This window comes from Mobula hypostoma, chromosome 6, assembly GCF_963921235.1.
Source record: "Mobula hypostoma chromosome 6, sMobHyp1.1, whole genome shotgun sequence".
In the NCBI taxonomy this organism is placed as follows: Eukaryota; Metazoa; Chordata; class Chondrichthyes; order Myliobatiformes; family Myliobatidae; genus Mobula; species Mobula hypostoma.
In genome coordinates, this window is record NC_086102.1 from 154,869,970 (window position 1) to 154,885,251 (window position 15,282).

The following is a 15,282-nucleotide window of genomic DNA, read 5'->3' on the forward strand; positions in this document are numbered from 1 at the left end:
TATGGAGAATGAGCTGCTCCCCATGAAAGTAGGCCTCCCCTCATCATACAGCCGATGAATCCAAAGGAACGGCAGGGTGTGCTACGGTTTGGCCTCAGTGGCGTTGCAGATATTGCCAGTTAGCATTGAACGATGTAGGAACACCTTAGCGACTCCAGCTGCGGGTTTCTCCTCAGGTTAACCCCGAAGCCTCTCCCTATGAGTGGGAATTGCCACAAGGCAGCGGAGGTTTGAGATCAGATTTTTCATTCTCCGAGGTGACCCTCATCTGCCCAAAGCGGCTGGTTTTAAAGCACTAGTAATCTGCCTTTGCCCTTTCTCCTACCCTAGTAATCTGCCTTTGCCCCTTCTCCTACCCTAGTAATCTGCCTTTGCCCCTTCGCCTACCATAGAAATGGTTCTGTTGAACTTGGCCAAGCCACGCCAGGAGCTGGACTTGGTTGTCAGAGGCTATTTGAGACACACACCATAGGGAGCATTTAGTGGTTGGAGTTGGAGCTTATCCCCTCGGCGATGACAACTTTAAAAACCATTGGGGTACTATTGGGACCTGTGCAGTTATGCAGGTGAGATCTTGCCAATTTTAAAAAAGAGATTAAACTGAGGCTGGCCTTCTATGCCCTCATAGCTTCTGTCAGTTTAGTTGCTTTGTTTAATCATTGGTGTTTTACTTGTGTGAAAGTAGCCTGATGCAGTTTATTCAGGTATAAGCACCCACTTGTCTGATAAGTGCGAAGAGGGTGTGCATAGTGACTAAAACCACAAAACTTTAAGCATGGTTATAAAAAAAATTGTAAACTTAAGTTTTCATTATGATTAACAAAATTAATTTCATGAACATTCATTTTTTGCGGTGGTGTAGCAGTTACCTTAAAATAAACCAACTGCTGACAGACTAAGTCAGGAGATCGACATTGTATGACGTGCTCTGAAATAACAAATTCCACAGCCAAAAAGTAACAAAACTAAATTAGTGATATAATGGAGTAACAAAGTTAGCATTTGAATTAACATATTTAAGTGAAGTTAGCGACCATAAGGCATAGGAGCAAATTAGGCCATTTGGCCCATCAAGGCTGCTCTTCAATTCAATCATGGCTGATCCTTTTTTTTTCCCCTTGTCAGCCTCCTCCCCAACATTTTCCCTGTGTCCAATCAAGAACTTATCAATCTCTGCCTTAAATAGACCCAATGACCTGGCCTCCACAGCTGCATGTGGTAACAATTTCCACAATTTCACTACCTTAAAGACATTTCTCTGCATCTCTGTGTTAAATTGGCATTCTGCTATTCAGATGCAGTGCCCTCTTGTCCAAGACCTAAACCCTCCATGGGAAACATCCTTTCCACATCTACTCTGTCGAGGCCTTTCAACATTCGAAAAGTTTCAATAAGATCTCTTCCCCTGCCCCCGCCCCCCCCCCACCAATCCTTCTAAATTCCAGCACGTACGGACGCAGAGCCATCAAACATTCATTGTATGAAGACCCTTTCTTTCATTCCTGGAATCATCCTTGTGAACTTCCTCTGAACCCTCTCTGATGCCAGCACATCTTTTCTGAGATGAAGAGCCTAAAACTGTTCACAATACTCAAGGTGAGGCCTCACCAGTGCCTTATAAAACCTCGGCATCACATCCCTGCTCTCATATTCTAGGCCTCTTGAAATGAGTGCTAACAATGCATTTGCCTTCCTCACCACGAATCTACCTGTAAGTTAACCTTAATGATATTCTGCAGAAGGACTCGCAAGTCCCTTTGCATCTCAGATTTTGGATTTTCTCCCCATTTAGAAAATAGTTTGCACATTTATTTCTACTACCAAAGTACATAACCATTGTATTTCATTTGCAACTTTCTTGCCCATTCTTCTAATCTGTCCGTCCTTCTGCTTCTTACCTGTTTCCTCAACACTACCTGCCCCTTAACCAGTTTTTGTATCATCTGCAAACTTTGCAACCAAGCCTTCTAGAAACATAGAAACATAGAAAATAGGTGCAGGAGTAGGCCATTCGGCCCTTCGAGCCTGCACCGCCATTCAGTATGATCATGGCTGATCATCCAACTCAGAACCCCATACCAGCCTTCCCTCCAAACCCCCTGATCCCTTTAGCCACAAGGGCTATATCTAACTCCCTCTTAAATATAGCCAATGAACTGGCCTCAACTGTTTCCTGTGGCAGAGAATTCCACAGATTCACCACTCTCTGTGTGAAGAAGTTTTTCCTAATCTCGGTCCTAAAAGGCTTCCCCTTTATCCTCAAACTGTGACCCCTCGTTCTGGACTTCCCCAACATCGGGAACAATCTTCCTGCATCTAGCCTGTCCAATCCCTTTAGGATTTTATACGTTTCAATCAGAACCCCCCTCAATCTTCTAAATTCCAACGAGTATAAGCCTAGTTCATCCAGTTTTTCATCATATGAAAGTCCTGCCATCCCAGGAATCAATCTGATAAACCTTCTTTGTACTCCCTCTATGGCAAGGATGTCTTTCCTCAGATTAGGGGACCAAAACTGCACACAATACTCCAGGTGTGGTCTCACCAAGGCCTTGTACAACTGCAGTAGTACCTCCCTGCTCCTGTACTCGAATCCACTCGCTATAAATGCCAGCGTACCATTCGCCTTTTTCATTGCCTGCTGTACCTGCATGCCCACTTTCAATGACTAGTGTATAATGACACCCAGGTCTTGTTGCACCTCCCCTTTTCCTAATCGGCCACCATTCAGATAATAATCTGTTTTCCTGTTTTTGCCACCAAAGTGGATAACTTCACATTTATCCACATTAAATTGCATCTGCCATGAATTTGCCCACTCACCTAACCTATCCAAGTCACCCTGCATCCTCTTAGCATCCTCCTCACAGCTAACACTGCCGCCCAGCTTCGTGTCATCCGCAAACTTGGAGATGCTGCATTTAATTCCCTCATCCAAATCATTAATATATATTGTAAACAACTGCGGTCCCAGCACTTAGCCTTGCGGTACCCCACTAGTCACTGCCTGCCATTCTGAAAAGGTCCCGTTTATTCCCACTCTTTGCTTCCTGTCTGCCAACCAATTCTCTATCCACATCAATACCTTAACCCCAATACCGTGTGTTTTAAGTTTGCACACTAATCTCCTGTGTGGTACCTTGTCAAAAGCCTTTTGAAAATCCAAATATACCACATCCACTGGTTCTCCCCTATCCACTCTACTAGTTACATCCTCTAAAAATTCTATGAGATTCGTCAGACATAATTTTCCTTTCACAAATCCATGCTGACTTTGTCCGATGATTTCACCGCTTTCCAAATGTGCTGTTACCACATCTTTGATAAGTGACTCTAGCAGTTTCCCCACCACCGATGTTAGGCTAACCGGTCTATAATTCCCTGATTTCTCTCTCCCTCCTTTTTTAAAAAGTGGGGTTACATTAGCCACTCTCCAATACTCAGGAACTAGTCCAGAATCTAAAGAGTTTTGAAAAATTATCACTAATGCATCCACTAATTCTTGGGCTACTTCCTTAAGCACTCTGGGATGCAGACCATCTGGCCCTGGGGATTTATCCGCCTTTAATCTCTTCAATTTACCTAACACCACTTCCCTACTAACATGTATTTCCCTCAGTTCCTCCATCTCACTGGACCCTCTGTCCCCTACTATTTCTGGAAGATTATTTATGTCCTCCTTAGTGAAGACAGAACCAAAGTAACTATTCAATTGGTCTGCCATGTCCTTGTTCCCCATAATCAATTCACCTGTTTCTGTCTGTAGGGGACCTACATTTGTCTTAACCAATCTTTTTCTTTTCACATATCTATAAAAGCTTTTACAGTCAGTTTTTATGTTCCCTGCCAGTTTTCTCTCATAATCTTTTTTCCCCTTCCTAATTAAGCCCTTTGCCCTCCTCTGCTGAACTCTGAATTTCTCCCAGTCCTCAGGTGAGCCACTTTTTCTGGCTAATTTGTATGCTTCTTCTTTGGAATTGATACTATCCCTAATTTCCCTTGTCAGCCACAGCACTACCTTCCTTGATTTATTCTTTTGCCAAACTGGGATGAACAATTGTTGTAGTTCATCCATGCGATCTTTAAATGCTTGCCGTTGCATATCCACCGTCAACCCTTTAAGTGTCATTTGCCAGTCTATCTTAGCTAATTCACATCTCATACCTTCAAAGTTACCCTTCTTTAAGTTCAGAACCTTTGTTTCTGAATTAACTATGTCACTCTCCATCTTAATGAAGAATTCCACCATATTATGGTCACTCTTACCCAAGGGGCCTCTCACGACAAGATTGCTAATTAACCCTTCTTCATTGCTCAATACCCAGTCTAGAATAGCCTCCATCATCTAAATCATTGACATACAGCATAAAAAGCAGTCCTAACACCGACCCCAGTATGACACTAGTCACTGGCAGCCAATCAGAAACTGTTCCTTTTATTCCCATTCGCTGTCTCCTGCCAGTCAGCCAATGCTCTAATTATGCCGGTAACTTCACTATAATACCACGGATTTTTAACTTGGTAAGCAGCGTCATGTGTGGCACCTTGTCAAAGGCCTTCTGAAAGTCCAAATATACAACATCCACTGCATCTCCTTTATCCATCCTACTTGTAATCTCCTCAAAGAGTTCCAACAGGTTCGTCAGGCAAGATTTTCCCTTAAGGAAACCATCCTGACTTTGATCTGTCTTGTTCTTTGTCCATAACATCCTTAACAATTGACTCCAAGATCTTCCCAACCACTGAGGTCAGGCTAAGTGGTCTATAATTTCCTTTCTGCTGCCTTTTTCCTTTCTTTAAAGAGTGGTGTGACATTTGTAATTTTCCAGTCCTCTGGCACCATGCCAGAGTCCAATGAGTTTTGAAAGATCATTACTGACGCCTCCACAATCTTTACTGCTATTTCTTTCAGAACCCTAGGGTCAATTCATCTGGTCTGGGTGTCTTATGTATCCATGGGTCTTTCAGCTTTTTGAGCACCTTCTTCTTTGTAATTGTAACTGCACTCACTTCTCTTCCCTCACACCCTTCCACATCTGGCACACTGCTACAGGTCGACCCTCACTAATCCGGCACCATTGGGACCTGAGGAGTGCCGGATAGTGGAAATGTTGAATTATAGAAGGATCACATTAAGCAATAGCTAACCGCCTCATCATACCTTTAAAGTATCATCTAAATCAGTACAAGTTAGATAATAATGAAACAGAAATATTAAATGAGTAGCAAGTGAAATTGCAATAAAGTAATATATATGTACAGGCACAGATAAAATAAAGGGTACAGATAAATGTACAGGAATTAACTTGTATAGAAAGGTTGAGCACTTCCGCTTCTAAAGTGAGACGCTTAATATACCTTCAGGCAAAGTTACATGTCTGCAAGTGTGGGGTTGTCAGGATCATCAACATATTCATCAGAGACTAACTTGGCAAACTCGTCAACAAGCTCTGCTGCTTCCTTGTCTGCTGAACGTTTTTCACCACACACTGCACGAAACTGTAAGCCATGACGCTGCTTGAACCCATGAAGCTAGCCTTCACTATAGTCACACTCATAATCTAGTCCTAGATCTTCATGAAACACTTCTGCTTGTTCCTTCACCATATCTCCAGATAGTTCAACACCTTCACTTTTATGAAGATTAAAACACGTTATCAGCACTTTATCTAGTTCCGAACTTCTTCCATCTTTCATTTTCTTACGCACATCTGTTTCTTTGAGGCCACTGTCAGCAAAAAAATGTAGCAGTTTTTCTTTCTGTTTCTTTGTATCGTACACTGTGGAGAGCCAATGTTGTAACACTCGCACAAGCTTTTCACCGATACACCACTCTCCATTTTTTTTTTCATGAGTTCAACCTTATCTTTAATGGATAATGTGCGGTGTTTTCGTTTGCAGCACCAAGTGTATTTCCTTTACTCACTGGGGCCATAATTGGGGTGAAAAAAGAGCCAATGATATTAATAAATGGAGGAAAACAAGCAGGAATCGCCTGTCTGTGCTTACAAGAGCGCACCAATACATTAACAGATCTAGCACAACCAAAACAATGCGCAGCAGATTGGTATGGTGGCCTGGGAAATTTGAAATCACAGTTGCGCGGAAAATTTGAAATCAGTGCCAGATTATCGAAGGAACCGGATTACAGGTAGTCGGATTAGTGAAGGTCGACTGTAGTGTCTTCCACAGTGAAGACTGATGCAAAATACTCATTTAGTTCATCTGCCATCTGCTTGTCCCCATCATAATTTCTCCATCCTCACTTTCTAGCGGTCCTATATCTAGTTAGCATTCTGATTACGCCCCAATTAATGTAACTAAGCCAGTTGAACTAAATTAGTGTTCTGTACGCATTTAAGCATACTAATAGTGACCAACGAAAATGAATTACTGTAGTTAAGATCACAAAGATTCTTTGTTAATCATAACCACTACCTGGAACTTATTATTTCTCAAGTAAACTTAGATTCATTACTTTGAATCTGTTTTCATCTAGCCTTTCAATTTCCTTCCACAAGTAGTCTTAAGCTTGCACATGTGCTCTAGTTGCAGAAGTATTGCTAATAGTCAGACTGAGTCAAGAGTGACGTAACCTACTCATCAGACGTGAACTCACTGTTTGTCTTAATTCTCTGGTTTAATGGCTAAGATATTAGTTCTGATTTACTGTGGGTTAGTTTCAGTAAAATATTTGTACCACCGTGGTTTAGTTTCTATTTTCTTTCCTGATAGAGGCTTCATTTGGATCTTGAATAATAGTTAACAACATAACAATACACACCAAAACAACTATAAGATCCAAGGAATGAATGGTCAACCTCAGCTGTAGGTCAAAATAAGTTTGTGGTTTAGCTTTGTTGTAATTCATGCTCTTCATAAAAGACAGATGAACAAGTAAGGAAGGAGGGCAGCAAGTGAGACAGACTTTGGCCTGCTGCTCGCAACATTCAAGGTGTTGTCTGGGAGGAGTTTGGATGTTCTCCCCAAAAATGCATAGGTGAATTCATGGTGCTCCATTTTCTGCCTGCTTCCTAGTTAGTTGACTACCGTAAATGACCTTTCAGTGACAGACACTAACAGGAATTGATGCACTTGCGAAAGAGAATAAGCTGCAGACTGCAGGGCAATGAGAGGGGTATAGGTTTTATGGATTCTTTGGTGGGACCCAACATGGATTTATTGGGCCAAATTAAAATCATTCTGTTTATAAGATTTCACGGCAAATGTCACTCAGAGCTTCAGAAGACATGGATTGAATACTATTTGTGACTGATTTGTATGAAAATAAAGGAATGAAATATAAAAGGTTCTGTCTCTGCTGGCCATTCTGCCACCTGAGCACTGCGCTTTGCAAATCCTTTCTAAGTCACATCTCCCTTTTGCTCCACGTCCGTTTCCTCCTTTAAGACCTTTCAAAAAAATTATCCAACTTCTTAGAAAAGGCTTTTGATTAGTTCTGCTTTTAATCTGCTCTGTGGCCTTAAAGGAGGTGATATCAGAAGAGGTAAATGCCAGGGAAATGAGTACTTTGTGAAAGTGACACAACGGCAGAGAAGCCAATATTATATTAACAGGAGAGCAGGTTTGATGGACCAGATGGCCTCCTCCAGTTTCTTCATTGTTTTTGGTGTCAGTGCATGTCACTGTCAGTTGTTTTCGGTGTGCAAAATACTCCATAATTGTTGCTTTACATTTTTCTAATTGCTAGCTATAAAGCATGGTCTCCATTGTAATTGTGATGGGCCTGTATTCACGGAAGCAATGAAGAAAATCTAGACTTAAATGATATGAAGAAATGCACAACTGATTGCAGATAGCACAAATTGGATTACTTCAGATTGGTGGTTGAAATTTCAATATTGAGTACAAGGACAATATCAGAAACTGTTGGAACTGTGTTTGTGTGATATTAGTAATATGAATATGTGTTTCTTTAACAGATCGGAGAAACCCCTGTTATTTGGAAGCTGATGGAGGACCATGCCGAGCGTATTTTCGTCGGTACTTCTATAATCGACATACGAAAAAGTGTGAGCAATTTATATATGGGGGTTGCTTTGGAAACAGAAATAACTTCCAAACACAGCAGCATTGTGAAGATGTATGCCAAAAAGCAAATGGTAAGCAAATTTGTCCCAAAACATTTTATGCCAAGCTTGCCCTCTATCATATTTGAGAAAAGTGTTTAAGGTTAGAACAATGCATCAAAGTTATCATCTTGTGGTGCTTTTTTTTAAAAAATTGGGTTTTAGGAAAGAATACACTTGCATTTATATGGATTGTTCCAAATTTTCAGAATGTTCCTAAGCACCTTGTAGTTATTTAAGTAATTATTGAGTGTCAAGCACAGTTGTACTGTAAGCAGGATAGCAATTAAGGGGTATGCATCAAGATATCAGTGAGATAAATGATTAAATAACCTGTCATAAGTAGCTAATTAACCAAATAAGTTTAACAAAACTATAAGCTTGTCTCAACCTTAGTAAAAGATGTTCTTGTTTGGAACAGTTCCATGATTTTGTGCTCTCTCTGAGAAGTAAGGCTTATTGAGAGCATAGGTCATAGGATGCTGATGATAGTGACAGATTTGTGGAGGGCTGCAATTGTCTAAGCTGGACTTGCTTCAGATGCTACATTTCAGTGAGTAATCTGTCTTAGCAACATTTGTATTTGATGCAGCAATCTCAATTTTAGCTAAATTTGTGCTAATATTTTGCATCATTATCTGACAATTGGAAATATAGTTATTTTATCCAATTAGTGTTGGTGAAATATACTTTTTTAAAAAAAGTGAACCATGAAACTTTTTTTTGTAATTTATTTTTTATTGAAGTTCATCATCAATCTTCAATTGCAGGACAGTCTTTGTCACCCACCCTGGTCCTGTCTATATTGGGCAAATTGTATCTTTCATAGGCGGCAATTAAAATACGTTAATTGCAGCAACTGAAGCAGGCTTTGCAAGAATGATTACTGTCAGATCCAATGAAATGTGTAGAGGTGACTTTGATTTAGAGACCACATTCAGACTTCCTCAACCAACGGGGTCTCAAGACTCCACTCAGTGTCATCCCGAGTTTCACCTTGCCTTGAGAGGTGACACCAAATTTCATTCTGTACAATCTGAGATGCAAAGTGACTTGGAAGTCCTTGTACAGAACACCCTAAAGGTTAATTTGCAGGTTGAGTCAGTGGTGAGGATGGCAAATGCAATGTTAGGATTCATTTCAAGAGGTCTAGAATACAAGAGCAAAGATGTGATGCTGAGGCTTTATAAGGCACTGGTGAGGCCTCACCTTGAGTATTCTGAACAGTTTTGGGCACCTCCTCTTAGAAAAGATGTGTTGGCATTGGAGAGGGTCCAGAGGAGGTTCTCAAGGATGATTCCAGGAGTGAAAGGGTGATCATACGAGGAATATTTGATGCCTCTCAGTCTGTACTCGCTGGAATTTAGAAGGATGAGGGGGGATCTCATTGAAACCTTTCAAATGTTAAAAGGCCTAGGCAGAGTAGACGCGGAAAGGATGTTTCCCATAGTGGGAGAGTCCAGGGCAAGAGGCACAGCCTCAGGGTAGAGGGGCGCCCTTTCAAAAAGGACATGCGGAGAAACTCCTGTGGCCAATAGGTGGTGAATTTGTGGCATTTGTTGCTACATGCAGCTATGGAGGTCGTTGGGTGTATTTAAGGCAGAGATTGATAGGTACTTGATTGGACATGGCATGAAAGGTTATAGGGAGAAGGCCGAGAAATGGGGTTGAGAGAGGAAAAAAAGGATCAACTATGATTGAATGGCGGAGCAGACTTGGTGGGCCAAATGGCCTAATTCTGCTCCTATGCCTTATGGTCTAACCTGGGGATCTTGTTCATCAGATGCTCTCAAAAACCATCTTGAAAACTTGGCCACAGGCATTAGAAGAAGCCAAAATCAATATCTATTTTAAATATCTCTTCCTATAGATGCTGCTTGGCCTGCTGCGTTCACCAGCAACTTTGATGTATGTTGCATCTATTTTAAATTCCTTGCTTAAAATAGCCAATAATATATTTGGCACTATCTTGGGATGAGTATCAAACTATACAAAACTAATGAAGATGAACTGATGTTATTTTCATAGAAAACTGAATAAAAGATGCATGGTTTATACACTGAGGTGATTCTAATTGAATTCTTAAGTAAAATTTATTTAATTTGGATCTCTCATTTAATTTTATCTCATGCATGTCAAGGTTACAAACACGAGAAAAATCTGCAGATGCTGGAAATCCAAAGCACCACACGTGACGCTGGAGGAACTCAACAGGACAGACAGCATCTGTGGAAAAGAGTAGACAATCGTCATTTGGGGCTGAGACCCTTTTTCAGGACCAACTTCTTCAGGTCCTGATGAAAGATCTCTGCTTGAAATGTCAGCTGTTTACTCTTTTCCATAGATGCTCCTGATCTATTGAGTTCCTCCAGCATTGTGTGTGTGTTGCTTAAGGCAAGGTTAGATAGATTTTTGTATAGCAGGGTAATTAAGGGTTATGAAGAACAGGAAGGTACGTGGAGCTGAGACCACGACCAGATCAGCTCTGATCTTCTTCAAGACGGTTGATTATCATTTGTCAGGACACACATGTAAAGGAGAACAAAATGATTGTTACTCCAGATCTGTTGCAACATTTAAAAATAAAACCCATTAAGCCTAAAGGCACAATAAATACAGTGCTGTGTAAAAATATTTTATATTATAACTAAGAGTTTTTCATAGTACTTGCTGTACATTGTTTTTCCAGTTACTGGATAACACTTAATGCTACTGAGCTAACACAAGGTTAAGTGCTCTTATTTTCTTATTCGTTTCCCAGCCACCTTCCTATTTTAACCAATGTACAGTACTGTGCAAAATGCTTTTATATATATATTTTTTTTTATTTTACATAGATATAAAAGCAATCGTATGAAAAATGTACAAGTAACTGGTGGGTGTGGCCCTATTTACGTTGACTGATTGTATATACATGAAGTGATGTTAGTTGCCACAGTATATGAACATAAGGTGACTCTGACAGGAAATTATAAGGTGACTCTTAGCAGCAGGGCATATGAAAACAGGAGGACAGTGATTATGCCAGTGTAGTACGAGGTGTGGTGTGTCAAGGTAAAGTGGCAGTACTGGGGGGGCGGGGGGGCAGTGAAGGGTGCTGAGGGACTATGGAGAGGAATAGTTGATGTGTATGGAGGAGTGGTGGGGTGGGGTGATGGGTGGAGGTATGCTGGTTTCTGGCATGGATGCTTCAAAGCTTCTTTCGTGTTCACGTGGGACAAACGGTCCACAAGCAGGGCATGTTGAGTGGTGGAGAAGGCTCCACTTGCCAGGTGGCGTACTCTTGTTCCTACTTTTTGTATTCTGAATTGCTAGGTCTGAAGCTTCCCAACATCTAGTCAAAGCATGGCATACCAAGTGAAGTTGTCAGTATAGTTCATAAAGAGGAAAAGGCTCAGACAAAGTGAACACTGAGTTGGTAATACTGTTTTTCTTCTGGTGACGAAAATTTTAGTATCCCAATTCATTGGAACTGAATGATGTTTAGGTTTTACTCATCCAATGGTTGGATGAGATAAGCAGGGGGAATAAACAACAATTCAAATGATGGCATGTTTTCTCTCCAGATATTGAGGTTTCTATGGTTACTCTCAATATTTGATCAGAAATACGTAATCCTGTTGGCTTTATCCCACCCATTCTTCCATTCAAGAAAAACATGTGTGGACAATTCAAGCAATGGTTTGCACTTCCTGTTGATCTTCGTGAATCTGCACATTCTTTCCTCGTGATGGACAACCATGTGAAATAGACAGCAAGACTCAGCTGAAGTGGTATTAAGTAAAGGCTCTAATGTGGCGACCCACTTTCTGGCACACACGAACCGGCTCACAACAGCGCGCGCAGGCAGAGGGCCGGCAGCAAAAAGGGCGCCAGGCCATCTTCACCAGCAGGGGGAAAATCCCACGCGCAGAAAGGGTCTGGGAATTGCATTCCCCACAGCAATCCCGCCCAGGGAGGGCGGGAACGGGAAGGCTTTAAAACGGGCCACGAAGTTTGAATAAATCTCTTTCATCGCAACTCTAACTCACCGACTCCGTGTGGTTATTCTAGCGCTGTGTGTAGCACACCGCTACACTAACATGTAACCAGTTTCATTGCTGATTGATGTGGTGATCAGTTGTGATGTGTGGTTAGACCTCTGGCAGGAAGATCTGGCTGGCTCTGGTGTTTTATTAATACATTTGCAACTCCCACTGCAATGGATTGCCATGCTTGCAGTGAAATAGGACTCTGGTGCTCCTTAATTCTCTGGTTGCTTTCCATTGATTCAGAATCAGATTTATCATCACTATCTTATGAAATTTGTTTTGCAGTAGCAAAACAATGCTAAGACATAAAATTATGAACAATTACAAAATAAGTAGTGCAAGAACAGGAATAAGGTGGTTGGGTTCATGGATCATTCAGAAGTCTGATAGTGGAGGGGAAAAAGCTGTTTTTGAGTCGTTGAGTGTGCGTCTTCAAGCTTCTGTACACCTTCCCCAGAAGTACTAATGTGAAGAGGGCATGTCTGGATGGTGAGGTTTCTTAAACTGCCTTGAGGTACCACTTCTTGACGGTATCCTCAGTGGTGGGGAGGGATGTGCTTGTGATGGAGCTGGCTGGTTCTATAACTGCCACAAAACAACGAAGTTCCCAACAAATGTCAGTGATAATGTACCCGATTCTGATATCAAGAGTCATTGGAGACGTACCAAATCACCTAGCAAAGTGAAGGGGCTGATGTGACCTGTTTGTGATTGCATCAGTGTGTTGGGCCCAGGACAGATCCTCTGAAATGTCGATACCCTGCAATTTGAAGATGTTCACCCGTTCTACCACTGAACTCCCAATGAGGACCAGTTTGCCCGTTCTCCCAACTTCCACTTTCTGAAGTCCATAATCAGTTCCTTGGTCCTGCAGACTTTGTGTGACTCCACTCAACCAGCCATTCTACGGCATTCCTGTATGCCTTCTACTCACCATCTTGTCCATTGATTTGTCTTTTCCACTTCCAGAATCTTTTATATAGCATTTCAAAACCATTACCAAATTTAGTTTGTATTGTTCCCATTGCAGTAGGATTTATACTGGTAACTGGGATGGTGGAAAGTTGGTGATGGGAAATGTTGCTGGTGACAACTGCAGTGAAATGATTCGCTGCCAGACCCAGGAGTGATAGTACAAGGAATCCGCGTTTGTATCTCCTGTTGCAGTACATTACACAGCGCTCTTTGCTTTCATCTGGGTTTACAAGAGAGCTGTGGATTTGTGATAAATTATGAAATAAATCCCTAGTACAGTTTAATCAATTCCATTCACAACCACAACATAAATGCAATTTGACTTCATGTATAAGAAATTAATTGAGTTCTTTTGAAATTGGAGCTTCGTTGATTTCTTATGCAAAATTTAATACTCTTAATTTAAATGACATTTGTATATATTATCTCAGATTCCAGAAGTTTTCAGCCAAGCCTTTTCACTCTTTTGTTTATAAAGCATACACCCCTTAATCCTATTCAGAAGTGTTCTTTTTATACACTGTTTACTGGGCAATAATGATTAATAATAACTTAGAAAATTGCAGACTGAATTTTGAGAATGTGCACTTGCTATTTGCTAATGGAAAACTGGAGTGCAGTAGAAAATTCATCTTAAAATGCGCCCATTTTACAAATTAAAAAGTCATAATATTGATGTCAAAATGTTGAAGTTACAAAGCAAAGGACATTTCTAAAATACTAAATGAGTTACAATGGATAGATACCTGAAGGGAGTGGAGGGATATGGATATTTAACAAGAAGAAAACATTTTTTATAAATTGGCATCAAGACAGGCACAATATTCTGAGCCAAATAGACTGTCCCATGCTGTACTTAAAAGAAAAATTTCCGGGATCTCCGTTAACAACTCCTGAAGGGTTCCAGGTGGAAATTGATCTGCCATTTACGTATTCCAAAATAGGTTGTAGGTCTTGTTCCCTTGTAAATGAGGACTGAGTATTTGCTTTAGGAACCTTCTGTGAAACAAAGAAGCAATAATTGGTGCAAAGGTTGAGCAGCCTTAACCCATGGGTCCTCTGAAGGTGCTGCAGCCACTGACTAAATGTAGATTTATTGATTTTTAGTGAAGATCTTCTAATGGAGTCGGGCAGAGAAGGATTATTCATTTGATTCACGTCAATTTATCGCTTCTCTCCCCTGCCCACCCTTGACTTCATTGTTTATTTGAAATCCAACCTACCATTTCTAGGAATTATCTAAATGAGGCAAATGACTTACTTGACCATTATATCATTCAGTCATATTCAAATGTCAAAAACTATTCAACTACAAATATACCACACCAGATAAGATATCAGTGAAGCCCAAGGCCCAGTTTTGACTTTCGATTCTCATTTGGAGCCCAGACATCCAGGAGTTGTTCCCTTGGTAATTTTAGACTTTGCCAGATGGTGAGGGAAAAGTTTTGGCTTATTATTTAAAATGGCCATTTTCATATCAATTCAGTCTTTACTTAGCGAATGAAATTGACTTTTTAGTCAATTGTTGTACATTTATTTAAGAATTGATTGTGAATTCATTTACATATCGATAAGAGCCTTTCCCAAACGCAATCATCATAAAACTCCAGCATTATCTTGTAATATTAAGAGATAACTATCTGAACGTAATCTTCTTGCTATGCTGGTAATTTTTCAGCAATTATCACAGCTTGGGAATCTAGATGGCATGACCTTGCTGTCAACCTGCAAACATCAACATAAAATTGCTTCAGCAGCAAAAGACTGCCTCTCTCTCCAACCTCAATGTTTTTTTTCACTCGTTACACATTTGAAGGGAATCATGGGAATCGGATAGATAAGATTTAATAGAACATTGTAGCAGCTATTGAGCGATAGCATTTATAAATGCACTCGGTGTCTTCTTTGTTAGGTACCTCTTTACCTGATAAAGTGGGCACTGTGTACGTTTGTGGTCTTGTGCTTCTGGAGCCCATCCACTTCAAGCTTCGACGTGTTGTGCATTCAGAGAGGCCCTTCTGCACACCACTATGGTGACACGTGGTTATTTGAGTTATTCTCGCCTTTCCATCACTTTGAACCAGCTTGGACATTCTTCTGACCTTTTCCATTAACAAGGCATTTTTACCCACTGAACTGCCACTCACTGGATGTTGTTTTGTCTTTCGCCCCTTTCTCTGGAA

General features: G+C 40.8%; 1 protein-coding gene across 1 annotated transcript in view; it reads left to right on the plus strand.

The window, feature by feature from the left end:
- LOC134347693 (tissue factor pathway inhibitor-like) overlaps positions 1–15,282 on the plus strand; it is a 45,814-nt gene that overhangs the window by 21,824 nt on the left and 8,708 nt on the right. The window contains exon 3 of the mRNA XM_063050081.1: positions 7,944–8,123. Coding sequence (XP_062906151.1) covers positions 7,944–8,123 — 180 coding nt within the window. The remainder of the gene's footprint in view (positions 1–7,943; positions 8,124–15,282) is intronic.